Here is a 16,310-nt window from a genome sequence, read left to right on the forward strand (position 1 = left end):
TGCTCAGAAAATCAATGCTCTTTCTTCTGCTCCCAGCAGTTTTTCTAAATGTTCTCCGATCTGATCAGGAAGTGAAGACATGTCTCACCAGGAAGACGCTCCATGGCCTCACTGACGTCTGTCCCAACCCGAGAAGAGACGGGACAGAAAACCAGACAGTAGTCGGCGTCTTCAGGAGACGTCGCCTCAGTTTGACCCACAGATTTAAAGGTTCTAACAACAGACTGATGAGCTCCGTTTGTTCTTCCTGTCAGGATGACGGAGAACTTCCTCCAAGAAGCTGCAAACAGACAAAAAAAAAATTTTTTTTTAAATTAGGGCTGTCAAAAATAACGCGTTAATTGTGTTAATTAATATATGTAATTAATGTAATGAAAAATTTTAACGCAGTTTCACGCATTTTAACGCATGAGCATGCCTCACCTCTACCAGCGGGTGGCGGTAGTGCACCCGCACGGAATGCAAGCTGCCTGCAAGCTGCCAGCAACCGAAGAAGAAGAAGCCTCACCTCAGCCTCGGCTCGTCCATGCTTCACATGTCCGCGTTTCCGCGTCCGCGCACCACCGCAGCCAGTGCAGTGCACACTACAATCTGGCTGCTGCGCGGACGTCCGCGGATCGGTCCGCGGACGTCCGCGGATCGATCCGCGGACCCCAGGGGACAGGAATTCATGACGATGTTTACGTCACGCGGACCAACGCGCAGCGCACACCCACGCAGACATGTGAAGCTGGACGGGCAGCAGACAGGAGGCAGAGGAGGCCTGGCGTCAACTCATTTCTCAAAACAGAAGAAGAAAGCAATATGGAGGGAGAGAAGCCGCCGGCCTCATGGATTCTACTTGTTTGATTAAAAAATGTTGAAGCAGTTTTCTGTTTTCCACACAAAAAGGAAGACTGGCTCAGAATGCCCTGTTTAATTGTGAAAGAAAAGTGTGGTATCTCTGAGTTTTACTTTTCTTGTGGTACAACATTTGTTACAGACCTAAAAATGTAACTCCTGCCAAAAGCCAACTTTAGAGGGACTGCAGAGGGAGCGCTGCACACACACACACATTATGTTATGGTGTGCATGTTTTAGTTTTTTTAATATTTATTTTATTTGGAGCCTTAAATATAAAACACATCATGTGTTAGATATATATAATCACGTCCTGTCGTTTTTTTGTTAATGCAATACAGGAGAAAAGGGTATATTTCAGACATAGTTGGAAAATGCGATTATTTGTGATTAATCATGATTAATTAATTTGTAAGCTGTGATTAATCTGATTAAAATTTTAATCATTTGACATCCCTAAAAAAAAAAAACTACCAATGAATTCAGAGACTGTAAACTTCCTCAGTTAAACAAGTTTGCTGTCCTTTAAAACACACACACACACACACACACACACACACACACACACACACACACACACACACACAGACAAATGTATGCTTATTGTCTTATTGCGCTTATCATAAACGGAGCTGTACTGAAGCATGAACCAGGAAGCACTGAGGGGCCGCAGGAACCAGGAAGTAATGACGGCCTAGCCCCGCCCACTGACATTATTCCTCCATACCTGCGAGTCTTAAATAAATAAATTTGACCGACACATTGTTGATGCAGAAGACAGAATGTTCAAAGTGAACGTTTCCTCAACACCAGGAGAGAAACGACAGCGACTTAAATCCTTCCTTTATAACTTTCCTCCTTGTTGCACTTTTAAAACATTCAGAAGCTGCTCCAGTGGCCATGCTGGAGATGAGTTTCCAGAGCTGAATGTCCCTCTGTGCTCGCCGTACACGGAGTTTTAGTGAGGCATGATGGGAGATGTTGTAGTCACAGACAGACACATACACACACACACACACACACGTGCACACGCACACAGTGTGATATAAACGGAGTTAATGATTTCTCACCTGGAGCTCGGTCCTCCGACTTGCTTCTGAAAACGGAGGAAGTTGAAGAGAAGTCAGTTCAGCACAGAGACAGAGGAAGCAGGACAGAGTTCACTGAACGCTGCTTCATTCAGGAGATTAAGGAGATTAGACATTAACACACATTATTTAATATTATTTAAGTCTTTCACTGACCCGATCTGCTGATAGCCGTCCTCCATGTCTGCCATCTCTCACAGCAGGACGAGTGTTTGTCTTCCTCTCTGGAATTCTTTAACCCTTTCTATTTCCCTCCTGGGAGAGGAGCTTCAGGAATCAAGTCCTGCTTCAGAACTGGAGACGGGAAAACACCAGTTTGAGGAACCGACTTCCAGGGTGGAACTGTTTAGAACTGCTGCGATCAGCTGTCCGGGAGGAAGAGGAGGGACTTCAGGTTCCACGCCTCGCTGATTGGTCCAGACGTCCATTGATATAAGTCTATTGTGTTTTCTTTTTTTTATAAATGCAGAACCATTATCTCCAGCTCTAAATGAAACTGATGGGTGTTTTCTCTCATATTGTCTCACAGCAACATTAGAATCATGCAGATTAATGTCAGAATCAGAATCAGAATATGTTTATTGTCATCATACTAGCATGACGAAAAAGCTTATGTTTCCACTGGTCGGTGCAACAGACAGTAGATGAAGACGAAAAATATATGTCAGTTTAAATAATAAAAAAGAATAAAATACACATATGTACAAGAATACTAATGAAAATAAACACATGTACCTTAATAAAAAAAAAACATACATATATACACAATACTGACAGACGCTGCACAGTGTCTGCAAACGTTACTGAGCATCAAGCAGACAAATCGGAAGAGTTGAGGAGTCTAATGGACCAAGGGTAGAAACTGTTCCTCAGCCTGTTTGTTCTGCATTTTAAGGATCTCAGTGTCTTCCCTGGTGGCAGCAGGCTGTACAGTTCCCGGCCATGGTGTGTGTTGTCTGACCAGATCTTTTTCCCTCTGCTGATACAGCGGGAGGTTGCGATGCTCTCCAGAGGGGGCAGAGGGCAGCCGAGGATTCTCTCTGCCGTCCTGATGACCCTCTGCAGAGCCTTCCTGTCTGCGGTGGAGCAGGCCGCAAACCAGACAGTCACACAGTTGTTCAGCACAGACTCCATGGTGGCCCTACAGGAAGACACCTGCAGCCTCTCCTGCAGACGGTTCCTCCTCAGCTCTGAGGAAGTGGAGTCTCTGCTGAGCCTTTTTGGTGAGGTTCTCTGATAAATGAGTCCCCAGGAACTTGAATGAGGCCACTCTGTCCACACAGACCCCGTTGATGGATAGTGGGACATGTACACCCCTATGCCTCCTGAAATCAATGACCATCTCTTTGGTCTTCTTGGTGTTCAGCTCCAGATTGTTCTTAAGACACCACCCTGCCAGCGCCTGTATTTCCTCCCTGTACGCCGTTTCATCACCCGGAGATGAGGCCAACCACAGTGGTGTCATCGGCAAACTCAATAATGGTGTTTGAAGGGTGGGTGGGTGTACAGTCATATGTGTAGAGGGCGTACAGGAGGGGGCTCAGTACACAGCCCTGGGGGGAACCGGTGCTGAGTGTCAGGGTGGATGAGTAGAGCTGACCCACCTTCACAACCTGTGGTCGCTTGGTCAGGAAGTTCTTGATCCAGGAGCACACCAGGGGGTCCAAGTCTAGGTCCGCCAGCTTCTCCGTCAGGATGTCAGGGCTGATGGTGTTGAACGCTGAGCTGTAGTCGACGAACAGCATCCTGACGTAGGTTCCTGGGCGCTCTAGATGGGTCAGGGCTGTATGAAGAGCCGTGGAGATGGCATCATCCGTGGACCGGTTTGCTCTATAGGCGAACTGGTGTGGATCGAAGTTCTGGGGGAGACAGGCTTTAAGGTGCTGGAGAACAAGCCTGTCAAAGCTCTTCATCACCACAGACATCAGCGCCACTGGTCTGCCGTCATTCAGGTCTCTGGTGGCGGTGGTCTTGGGTCCTGGGATGATGGTAGCTACCTTCAGACAGGGTGGTACTTCAGCCAGTGACAGGGATGAGTTGAAAATCCCCATCAGAACTCCTGCTAGCTGGTCTGCGCAGGCACGGAGCACAGTTCCAAGAACGCCGTCCAGTCCAGCAGCTTTCCTTGGATTTACTGCCTTCAGTGCCTGCCTGATGCTTCACTGCCTCACCTGATGTTCCTGGAGAGTGAGAGGCTGGGGGCTGGCGGGTCGACAAGGCTCCAACGGAGTGGCTGATCTTGATGACTCGAAGCGAGCGAAGAAGCTGTTAAGTTCATCCGCGAGCGAGGCCCTTGTGTTGACTGCAGCCTGCGACCTGCTTTTGTACTTGGTCAGCTGCTGGATCCCTCGCCACATCCGCCGTGGATCGTTGTTCTCAAGGTGGGATTCCACCTTCCCCTTGTCCTCCTTCGCCGCTGTGATACCTCTCCTGAGGTGGGATCTGGCTGTGCTGGACAGGGCCCTGTCCCCTGGTTTAAAGGCAGACTTCCGTGCTCTCAGGAGAGTCCTCACCTCTGATGCCATCCAAGGTTTTTGGTTCGAATAAACCCTGATCCGCTGGTCCACAGTCACAGTGTCTGTACAGTAACTGATATAGGATAACACGGCATCTGTGCGCTCCTGTAGGTCAGTATGATTAAATACAGACCACTCTGTGCTCTGGAAGCAGTCCTGTAGCGGGCTGAGTGCTGCTGCTGGCCAGATTTTAACAGTCTTAGTCACTGGCTTTGTTCTCCTCCTGATGGTGCTGTAGCAGGAACGAGGAGCAGGGAGAGGTGGTCTGACAGGCCCAGGTGGGGTAGGGGGACAGCTTTGTAGGCCTGCTTAAGGTTGGAGTAGACCCTGTTCAAAGTGTTCTCTCCTCTGGTTGGACATTGCACATATTGCACAAATCTGGGGAGGACGGTCTTTAGGCAAGCTCTATTAAAATCTCCGGCAACAACAATGGCTCCATCTGGGTGATCCCGCATCTGCTTGTTGATGACGTCGTGCAGGTACAAGAAGGCTCGGCTCACATCGGCATCCGGTGAAATATAGACTGCTGTTAAGACCACCACACTGATCTCCCGCGGGAGATAAAAAGGTCTACACATGACCGAGATGACCTCCTAGTCCGGACAGCAGTGGGTGCATATAATTCTGCTATTTGTGCACCATTCATTGTGTGTATAGATGCAAAGTCCCCGTCCTCTGCTCTTACCGGAGTCAGCGTTGCGGTCGTGACGGTGCAGGTTACGGTCTGTCAGCTGAACCGCGGCGTCGGGAATGAGTGGGTGTAGCCACGATTCCGTGATAGTAATGGCACTGCAGTCCCAGATGTTTCTGTTGTTGCCCAGCAGCAGTGCCAGTCGTTTCCTGTCAAGTCTTCATTTATGTCATTAATCATATGATCAGCTCTATAATCAATAATTGAACATGATCTTAAAATTCCATTATGGTGCGTTCACACCGGACGCGTTGCAAGCGTCACAGGCGTTGCTTTTACATTCAAAGTCTATGGTGGACGCGCGTCAGGTGCTTTTCGAGCGGCGCTTTCCGAGCTTTTCAAGTGTTGGCGACGCACATCATGCACGTCACACGTGTTCACGCGTTGCAGGCGTCAACGCCTGAAGTTGGGAAAATTGAACTTTGGAAGCGTCAACGCCGAGCGTCATCCAATCACAGACGAGCACTCTGAGCGCTGTAGAGATGCGCGGATGGCTCATTTTTCCATCCGCAATCGCTCCTTAAAATCTCCATCCGCCCGCTATCTGCCCATATGAACGATTTTTTTTTAAAATCGATTTTCAAAACTGAACCCGCCCGGCATCCGCAGAATAGTGTTTAGGTGTATTGAAATTGCTTTTTTTTTTAAGTTGAGTGCTTCAACCGCAACCCGCCCGATTGTAATTAAAATCTTAATTTTTCGACACGGCATCCGCCTGATCCGCGGTTATCCGCGGGCTCCGCAGGTGCAACCGCAATCCACGCATCTCGAGAGCGCTCATGCGGCCCAGAAAGTCGTCAAACTGGTCCCGGAAGAAGCGGAAGTACCGCTGAAAGCGAACCTCGTCCTCACGCAGCTCCTGGAGCAAATGGTGAAATTTGCCAAATTGCGAACGCCGCTGCAGGATGGGATGAACCCAAAAACGCCGCACAGGCGCCTGACGATGCCGTTTTCTGGCTTTCTTTATTAAATAAAGCCAAGCCAGTGCCTCGATGGGATCCGCTATTGTCAACATGAAGACAGGACACAGAAGCTCCTCCCACTCCCGCCAATGAGTTGCCGCGCGTCGCGCGTGTTGCAAGCGTCGTGTGTAGATGAATTCCACACTTTACACGCGTCAACTTTGAGGCGTCAGTGATGCCCGTGATGCTTGCAACGCGTCCGGTGTGAACGCACCATTACAGAAGATCCAGACGTATTTAAATACTTTTTAAATAACACAATAGTTACTTCGCCTCCTAATTGGTTGGTGTTAAGATGCTGTTTTTGAAGAAGTAACTGTAACTAAATACTGTTTAAAAGTAACAGCAGTCGGTGGACACAGCTGAGGCTGGACTGGCTCTCTGGGTGTAGAGGACGGCATCAGGCAGCGAGGAAAACCAGACGGTGAGACGTTCCAAACCCTTCGTCCACTGGAGGATCGGCAGGGTTCAGAGCGTCAGCTCCAGACTCCCCCTACTGACCGCCACCGGGAAGCACACGCTCAGCAGCAGCGTTTCCTCCCGTTTCCATGGAGACAGAGGCAAGGTGTTTTCAAAAAGATGCCTTTTCTCCTGTTTCCATGGAGACGGTATTTTGGAAAAGTTGCCCCTCCCCCAGCAGAAGGTCGGCAGGTCATGCTGATTGGACACTTCACTAAATAAACGTTTGGTTTCCACAGATGAGCCTCGGTCGTCAGACGTGATGTTTAGACTCTTTATTTCCACTCAAGCGTCACAGAGTCGCTCCTCGCCTCCTTCATGCTGCCTCTTCATCACTGCAGTCCTCCTCCTCCTCCTCCTCCTCCTCCTCACACTCAGCCCTCCGTCCTCCATCCTGCCGGTTCCATTACAGAACGACTGAGACGTGAAGACGAACGCACGACACCTAGAACGAGCAGGAACAGAGCCGTCAGTCACCAGGCGTCCCTCAGTCCCAACAACCCCCAGAACGTTCTCTCAGTCGCAGCTGGGACCAAGTCTCAAGTCTCAAGTCCAGTGCTTTGGTCCACACTGAAGTCACCACGGGTCGCACCACCATAGCGTCCTCCACCTGGCAGCAGGTCACCATGGCCTCCTCCACCCGGCGGCAAATCACTATGGCCTCCACCACCCAGCGGCAGGTCACCACGGCCTCCTCTACCCGGCGGCAGGTCACCATGGCCTCCTCCACTCAGCAGCAGGTCGCCATGGCCTCCTGCTAACGGCTCATGCTAACGGCTTATGCTAACGGCAGGAGGCAGTGCCCAGGTTCTACATGACGGGCTTTGAGACGCTGAAGCCGGGTGGAGGTACCAGCAGGACTCTGGCTGCCCGCCAGACCCGGGGCCCCGCTGGCTCGCCGTCGTGGTTTTAGTCAAAGTGTCTTTATTCAGATGGAGGTGGAGGACTGGCTGCCTCTCCTCCACCTCACTCACTTACTGTGTTTGGATATTTATCTAATCCCAAATCGATCCTTGATGCTGGTGAAGGTGCTGTGGAGAAGGTTCACCAGAGTTCTCCAGGGTCTGGTTCGAACTGGACAGAGAGGAAAAGAAGATGGATGAAGGGTGGACGAAGAGTGAAGGATTTGGAGCAGAGTTCAACAAGCTTCACAACCATCAAAAGAGCCTTTTCTGGTATTTTACACCAAATCTAATTTATCTGGAACCAAAAAACATGTTTGACTTCAAAATGAGGAAGAAAGATCAGAAAGATTCATCCTGACTCTAATGGTTTCATCCTGACTCTAATGGTTTCATCCTGACTCTAATGGTTTCATCCTGACTCTAATGGTTTCATCCTGACTTTAATGGTTTCATTCTGGTGTTCACGGTTTCATTTAAACAGAATTCTATCATTTCTTTCCTGGGTGATTTGATTCTTTTCCTTCTGCCAGATTTATGAACAGAAACACTGAGGCCTCATTCACACATAGCGGTCACTGCACGGCGCGGGGCGGACGCGTAGACGGCACGGCGCTGGAACGGCGTGTTCAGGCGTCCCTTTCTCACAGCGCGGTCTGCGTGAGCGGGTCGTCCGCGGCAACGGGCTACTAGTGTAATATGTTTGAAGTAATTCTAGAGGTGTTTCGGGAGCGAAACGATGTTTATTCCCAAGAGCAGCATCCAGAAACGTGCATCAGCATCGGGAGTCAAAAACACACAACACAAAGCGGCTTCCGTAGCTCCGGCATAGGCCTACAGATATAGATCTGTAGATATGTGTATCTAGACACGCGCGCTCCTCTGAACTGCGCCGAATAGTAAATTCAAATGGAACATATATCTGCATATATGACAGCTAGGACCTGTCTTCATTGTTTCCAATGGGACACCGCGCACAGCCCGCTCAAGTCCGCGCAGAAAAATAGACTTGATTTCTATTTATAAACCGCCGCGCGGATTTGAACGGGCGACGCGCGGGGGCCACGCGTTCCCCGCGAGTGAAGTGTGAAAGGAGTGATCTGTTTGCACGCAGTTCTGACTTTTCCGCGCAGACAACGTGCAAACGGTGCAGATCTGCGCCCGCACAGCCGCGTATGTGTGAATGAGGCCTAAAAAAAAAGCCTCAGAATGTGCTGAGAACTCGTCTTTGGTGTTGAGTGGATTTTATCAGAGATTCAGTCTGAAACAGAATCAGATTAAAAAACTAACTAACTTCAGATCAGAATGGATCCATCCATTCATCCTTCCACCGACAGAGACTGGGGGCAGCAGTCTCAGCAGAGATGCCCAGACTTCCCTGTCCACAAACACTTCCTCCAGCTCCTCTGGGAGGATCCCAAGGTGTTCCCAGGCCAGCCAAGAGACATAGTCTGTCCAGCGTGTCCTGGGTCTTCCTCTGGGTCTCCTCCCGGTGGGACATGCCCGGAACTCCTCCCCAGGAAGGCATCCAGGAGGCGTCCTAAAGAGGAGCTGAGCCTCCTCAGCTGCTCCTCTGGATGTAGAGGAGTAGCGGCTCTACTCCGAGCTCCTCCCTGGTGACTGAGCTCCTCACCCTATCTCTAAGGGAGTGCCCAGCCACCCTATGGAGGAAGCTCATTTCAGCCGCTTGTATCCGGGATCTTGTCCTTTCGGTCATGACCCAAAGCTCAGGACCATAGGTGAGGGTGGGAACGTAGATTGACCAGTAAATCGAGAGCTTCGCCTTTCGGCTCAGCTCCTTCACCATAGCAGACCGATACAACGACCGCATCACTGCAGCCGCTGCACCGATCCGCCTGTCAATCTCACCTCCATCCACTGCCCACTGTGAACAAGATCCCAAGATACTGAAACTCCTCCACTTGGGCCAGAGTCTCTCCACCTTCCGGGTGAGGACAATGGCCTTGGATTTGGAGGTGCTGATCCTCATCCCTGTCGCTTCACACTCGGCTGTGAACCGCCCCAATGCAAAGAACGAAATCCTATGACAACAAATCCAGACCCCCTCCGGCTCCTGGCTGCACCTAAAAATTCTGTCCATAAAGATTATAAACACAACCAGTGACAAAGTTCAGCCCTGCCGGAGTCCAACATGCACTGGGAACAAATCTGACTTACTGCCGGCAATGTGGACCAGACTCCTACTCCGGTCATACAGAGACCGAATGGCCCTGAACAAGGGGCCCCGGACTAGGTACTCACAATGTGTCCCCCGCAAGACACCATGAGGGATGAACACCTTCTCCAAGTCCACAAAACACATGTGGACTGGTTGGGTGAACTCCCACTAACCCTCGAGTCCCTATGGAGGGTATAGAGCTGGTCCAGTGTTCCATGACCAGGATGAAAACCGCATTGTTCCTCCTGAATCCAAGGTTCGACTATCGGTCGAATCCTCCTCTCCAGTACCCTGGAATAGACTTTCCCAGGGAGGCTGAGAAGTGTGATCCCCCTATAGTTGGAGCACACCCTCCGGTCCCCCTTTTTAAACAGGGGGACCACCACCGTGGTCTGTCAATCCAGAGGCACCGTCCCCGACCGCCACGCGATGTTGCAGAGACGTGTCAACCAAGACAGTCCCTGCACATCCAGAGACTTAAGGTACTCAGGGCGAATCTCGTCCACCCCCGGTGCCTTGCCACCGAGGAGCTTACCGACCACCTCAGTGACTTCAGCTTGGGGCATGGACGAGTCCACCTCTGGGACCTCAATCCACCTCTGAGACCTCAGCCTCTGCTTCCTCCAGGAAGACGTGGTAACAGGATTGAGGAGGCCCTCAAAGTATTCCCTCCACGGTCCGATAATATCCCCAGTTGAGGTCAGCAGCTCCTCCTCCACTGTAAACAGTGTTGGTGGAGACCTGCTTTCCCCTCCTGAGGCGCCGGATGGTTTGCCAGAATTTCTTCGAGTCCTCCTCCATGTCCTCCTGAACTCCTCCCAGACAAGAGTTTTAGCTTCCACAACCACTCAGACTGCAGTTCGCTTGGTCTGCCAGTTCCTCTCAGCTGCTTCTGAAGTCCCACGAGCCAACAAGACCTGATAGAACTCCTTCTTCAGCTCGACAGCAGTCCTTACTTCCGGTGTCCACCACTGGGTTCGGTGGTTTCCTCCACAGCAGGACTGAAGACCTTAAAACAACAGCTCTGAGCAGCTGCTTCGACAATGGAGGTGGAGAACACGGTCCACTCGGACTCAATGTTCCCAGCCTTCCTTGGGAGGGAAAGTCGATCACTGACTTCTGACCTAGGCTGTCCTGGTGGCAAGTGCACTTATGGACACCCCTGTGATCGAACATGGTGTTCGTTACGGACAAGCTGTGGCTAGAACAGAAGTCCAATAACAGAAGACCCTGACCCCTCCAGGTCTCACTGTCTCCCAGTAGAACCATGGAGCCCCAGGAACTCCAAGAAGGCCGGGTACTCTGCACTGCTGTTCGGCCCGTAAGCCGAGACTACAGTGAGGAACCTGTCCCCGACCTGAAGGACCACGGACAAGACCCTCTCATTCACTGGAGTGAACTCCAACACATGGCGGCTGAGCTGTGGGGCTGTAAGAGAACCAGACCAGACCACCGCCTCTCACCGTGGGCAACGCCGAGGTGTCATTCCATGTCCCTTGAGCTAGACTCTGTGTCCGAGGATCGGGTTGCCGGGCACCCAATCCACATTGCATCCGGCCCCTAGAGTCGGTTCCCTTGAGGGATGGTAGGTAGGGGTGGGCGATATGGCAAAAATGTCATTTCACGATTTTTAAAAATTAATATCACGATCACGATTTTATCATGATTCTTTTTTATATTGATTTTTCTAGACTAATTTGCAAGTTTGACCATTTTTTCTCCCATTGTTAAACATATAAAACGTATAAAATGTATTTAAGCATGGAAAACCATAAAAGGAAAAAAAGACAATTTCAGCTAAAGAAACTGGCTTTAATTTAAATAGTACAGGTTTTTATCTAATCAAAATGTGCAATGAACACAAACATAAAAAGTAATGAACAGCAACAGAGTGCACTTTTGTAACACAAAAACTAAACACACCAAATAGATTATTAAAAAGGTCAATAAAAATGCAAACTTAGCTGGTTACCTCTTAAAGGACAACAATTTAGAACAAAAACAATTTAACTTTAATATCTATAACCTGAGTGAATAATACAGCTGCTTGAGAACAATTTTTTGTTCAGAGATCTAAGCTTTTATCTCCTTTTAAAAATGAGGTAAAAGATAATGAGCAATAAAGTTACTTTTGTAACACAAAATAACTAAACATATCAAATCGCTTTTTAGCACAGTTTTAATGGGATATAGTTTTAATAGTTGCGCTATATGACCACTAGAGGGCTCTGTCTCCACTGAAACACAGCCCCTCATCATCCCATTAAACCAAAGAAGTTCCACTAGTGATCAGACTGAAGGGTCGTTTCAGCTGTTAGCTTGATGGTTTGTTCACTTAGTGTCTTTTCACATTTCTGTGATTTGTTGTATATAAAATCCCTCATGCTAGCTTGTGAACTGCTAGCGGTAGCTCGCTAGCTAGTGTTAGCATCGGTGCTAGCTTCAGCGTCTCTCTCTCCAGCTTGTTGGGGTGTTTCTATGGCGGCTGATCTCTTGTAGATCCTGTACTGCTGCTGTAAACCAGCTCTGCCTGACCCAGCCTCCACCCAGCCTCCACCCAGCAGCAGCTCCAGTCAGAGAAGCTCCACAGCGCTCCGCTCGCTGTTAGCGGCCTTTGCCTCCTGAACGCAGCGCTGGCTGTGGCTGCATGTTTTTTTCTTTTTTTTTTTAATCATCGTTAATGTTGCTCCGCATGTATTCATTATTATGTGGATAACTGCACTACAGGAAATGTTTAGTTCATATTATCTGAAGCTTTCAGGGAACATCATCACTCCAAAAAATATTATATATAGGTGAAAAAGGAGAACGTGCCCTATAGACGGTTTAACGATCTTTCTGATTTATGAGATCGTCCTGACGTTATAATCCTTAACGATCTTATATCGTCATATCGCACACCCCGAATTGTAGGTCCACTGGAGGTCAAACCCACGTCGCCCCTTCGGGCTGAGCCTGGCCACCAGGCGCTCGCTCGCGACCCCCAACCCCAGGCCTGGCTGCAGGGTGGCTCCCCGGCTGTGCCACACTGGGCGACGTCACGACCTTCGTTCTTCTCTGTCTGATCAGATCAGAGTGGATGATGGAGACAGACAGTCAGGTCCTCCATCACTCTGCTGCTGAGACTCACTTCAGACCCACTGACTGTTTGGACTTCCTGTCATGTTGATCTCTAGTCCCAACATGTTCACCAAAGTGATAAATGCTGCAGAACTCACATCTGATGACCCAGTGCCTCAGACCGGTCTGATCCAGAACCAACTGAAGACGTGCAGCGATCAACAGGACCTGAAGAGCACAAGTCTGAAGAGTGAGGAAGGAACAACAAGAACAAATGATCAGAAAACAAAACCTGTCAGCAAGTTACCGGGGATGTTACAGGTGACGGTAGCATCAGGAGGAACCACAGGATCCACTGGCAGAACATCTGAGGGAGAAGAAACAACCAACAATCAAACCTGAGGCCGCATCAGGGTCACCTGACAGTTAGGGATGGGAATCAAGAACCGATTCTTCTGTGGAATCGGTTCCTCATGTCTCGATTCCAAGGAATCGTTTGGCTGTCTCCTTAACGATTCCGCTATCGATTCCACTGTGTGCGTGACGACGTATCGTGTGCGTGACGACGTATCATGCGCGGAGCGCATGGACTCGCACAGCGCAGCTGCAGTCCGCTCCGGCGCAGCTTCAGAGCCGCGGACGGAAACTTTCAGCAAGGATCATATTTTTCCTCACACCGGAGCCCTGCTGCTTCAGTCTAAACAGAAACAAGTCGGGCCCCAGATGGAAACTAGTTAAGTGTTCCAAAATCTGTGATTTCAAAATAAAATCTGTGTCGCGTTTTTGCCTTCACATTGTTTTTTGTAATTCTTCTGGTAGAATATATGATAAACAACGCGATCTAATCATTATATACATTAGAAGAATGAATGATGTTGTACTTACTCATTGTAGGAAAGTCAAAGACACCAAATATGCACAAAACAAAGCTCCATGACCGGACCGGCTGTGTTGCCAGATTGGGCGGGTTTCTGCACAATCAAGCGTCTTTTGAACCCGACGTGGGTTGATGGAATGGCATTGTGTTGGTGGCATGTTTTTTTTTAAATGCAAATCCAGTTTTTACGGGTTTAACATGCATTCTCTACAGATATGGAGGTCTGGACTGCTTTCTATTGTTGGACAGTTTTAATATTATATTTGGGGCAGATGTGGCAACCTCCATCAGCTGACAGCAGACACACAGAGGCTGTGTCAGTGACAGTGCTGCAGAGCTGGACCAGACAGGGTTATCCAGTGTGAGGCCGGTGTAATTTGTTTTGGAGCTTTTCAACCTGGCGTCAGGAAGAAGCTCCAGAGTTCGGCTGTTTTTCACACCAAAAGATGAAACTGGGGCTACTTGCAGCTTGCAAAGTTTTCACGACATGGATATTTTTTTCTTCTGTTCAGGATGAAGCTATTGAAGAGTTAATGCAAACACCCCATTTGTATTGTTTCATTTCTCACTCAAAGAGAATCGATAAGAGAATTGATAAGGAATCGTATCGATAAGCAGAATCAATCATGGAATCAGAATCACTAAATTCTTAACAATTCCCATCCCTACTGACAGTCTGGCAGGTTCCACCCTCCAGAACCGGAGAAGAGCAGGAGAGCTGTGGTTCCAGGGAAATTCCAGCAGGGGGCGATTCAAAAAGAACCCCAGTCCCATTAGAACCCACTCAAAAGACCCCAGTGCCATTAGAGCCCATTAATGAAGAACCAGAGTCCCATTAGAACTCATTCAAAAGAATTCCATTCCTTTTGGAACCCATTCAATAAGAACCCCAGTCCCATGTTCAGAGTGTATTGTTCTCCGTGTTCTCCACTGTTAATGTTTAGAGTGGATCGTTCTCTGTTGTGTGTGTGTGAAAACATTGTTCAGAAACAGTACACATTTTCTCCACAACAATAATCTGAGACCCTCAAAGTAAAGCAGTGACTCTGTTACCTGGAACCAGGAGGCTCTGAAGAACCTCTTGATGTCGTTCTCCATGTTCCTGTTGAGTTCACAGCTGAGCAGATTGTTCTGGTGGAACAGACAGTCCAGAGTCAGCTGGACTCTCCGGTCTGTCACCACTCTGCGGCTCGGAGGAATCACTTGTTCAGGATTGAAGGTGTGATGCATCACCACCAGAACGGCGTCTTTACCAGCTGGAAACACAGAACACGGTCTGATTAAAGTCCAGGTTCCTGAAGGAGGAACCTCAATAATCCTGAACTCACTCAGTCCTGCTGACAGCAGCATGGAGCACCATCTGTGAACAGCATTAGCTTTAGCATTAGCATGTGGAATTAGCAGAAGCATGTGGCAGTAGCAGAAGCCTGTGGCAGTAGCCTGTAACATTAGGATTAACCTGTAGCATTAGAATTAGACTGTAACATGAGTATTAATCTGTAGCATTATAATTTGCCTGTAGCGTTAGCATTCGCCGGTAGCATGATAGTTTACCTGCAGCATTAGCCTGTAACATGAGAATAAGCCAGTAGCATTAACATTAGCCTTCAGCATTAGCATTAGCCTGCACTATTAGCTTTAGCATGGAGCATGAGAATTAGCCTGTAGCATCAGCCTTAGCCAGTAGCATTAGCTTTAGTGTGTAGCATTACCAGAAGGATTAGCCTTTAGTAATAGCATTAGTCTTCATCATTAGCATTAGCCTGTAGCATTAGCCAGTATCATTAGCATTAGCCTGTAGGATTAGAATTAGCATGTAGCATTAGCATTGAGCTGCTAATAAAACAAATGCTCCGATCTGATCAGGAAGTGAAGACATGTCTCACCAGGAAGATGGTCCATGGCCTCACTGACGTCTGTCCCAACCCGAGACGAGATGGGACAGAAAGCCAGACAGTAGTCAGCGTCTCCAGGAGACGTCGCCTCAGTTTGACCCACAGATTTAAAGGTTCTAACAACAGACTGATGAGCTCCGTTTGTTCTTCCTGTCAGGATGATGGAGAACTTCCTCCAAGAAGCTGCAAACAGACAAAAAAAGAGTTTTGCCAAAGCTGATTGTCCCTCTGTGCTCACCGTAGATGGAGTTGTACTGAGGCATGATGGGAGATGTTGTATTCTTCTGAATTGTTTTGTGAAGAACACACACACACACACACACACACACACACACACACACACACACACACACACACACACACACACACACACACACCCCCCACCTGGAACTTCTTCCTCGGACTCGTCTCTGAAAACAGGAAGTTGAAGACAAGTCAGTTCAGCACAGAGACAGGATGTGAAGCTCTCTCTCCCTCTCTCTCTCTCCAGGACGGTAAAACAAAGACCGGTACCTGAGCAGAGGCCGGTCGTCCATGTCTGCCGTCTCTCAGGAGGACGAGTGTCTGTCTTCCTCTCTGAAGAGTCTGAAGACTCTGAAATCTTTCACTTTCTCTTTCCCTCCTGGGGAGGAGCTGCAGGAATCAACTCCTCCTCCAGGCTCACAGGCCCGCCAGCAGGGGGCGACAAACGGGTCTGCTGTCCCAGTTTCAGGGTTGGGGGGGTTTGACATAATTGGCTTTTACTTCTTACTGTCCCTGAAACTGTGGTTAAGATAAAACAAGGGTGCAGTAAATTCATATGCTGTTAGCATGTAGACATTTCAGTTTGCAGCATCTTCTT

The 16,310-nt window shown here is 48.9% G+C and overlaps 1 protein-coding gene across 1 annotated transcript; it reads right to left on the minus strand.

Annotated features, from left to right (window-relative positions):
• Window positions 1-1,910: 1,910 nt before the first annotated feature.
• On the minus strand, window positions 1,911-16,108 carry LOC115401728 (uncharacterized). Its single transcript, XM_030110021.1, has 9 exons — window positions 15,983-16,108; window positions 15,854-15,879; window positions 15,461-15,652; window positions 14,628-14,830; window positions 13,005-13,064; window positions 12,856-12,925; window positions 7,535-7,630; window positions 2,085-7,001; window positions 1,911-1,936 (listed from the first exon to the last, which is right to left on the minus strand). The coding sequence occupies exons 1-7, from the start codon at window positions 16,003-16,005 to the stop codon at window positions 7,548-7,550; spliced, it is 657 nt and encodes a 218-aa protein (XP_029965881.1). The 5' UTR covers window positions 16,006-16,108; the 3' UTR covers window positions 1,911-1,936; window positions 2,085-7,001; window positions 7,535-7,547.
• Window positions 16,109-16,310: the final 202 nt, after the last annotated feature.

Source organism: Salarias fasciatus, chromosome 15 (genome assembly GCF_902148845.1).
Source record: "Salarias fasciatus chromosome 15, fSalaFa1.1, whole genome shotgun sequence".
Taxonomy (NCBI): Eukaryota; Metazoa; Chordata; class Actinopteri; order Blenniiformes; family Blenniidae; genus Salarias; species Salarias fasciatus.

What these genes read in the sequence shown, in the direction of transcription:
- LOC115401728 (XM_030110021.1), bottom strand. Translation starts at nt 16,005, where the DNA reads ATGGACGACCGGCCTCTGCTCAG. An exon ending in TCAGAGCCTCCTGGTTCCAG is followed by an intron (nt 13,065 to 14,627) that starts GTAACAGAGTCA and finishes CTTCTCCCTCAG; the next exon opens with ATGTTCTGCCAGTGGATCCT. An exon ending in GAGGCACTGGGTCATCAGAT is followed by an intron (nt 7,631 to 12,855) that starts GTGAGTTCTGCA and finishes CTCTCTGTCCAG; the next exon opens with TTCGAACCAGACCCTGGAGA.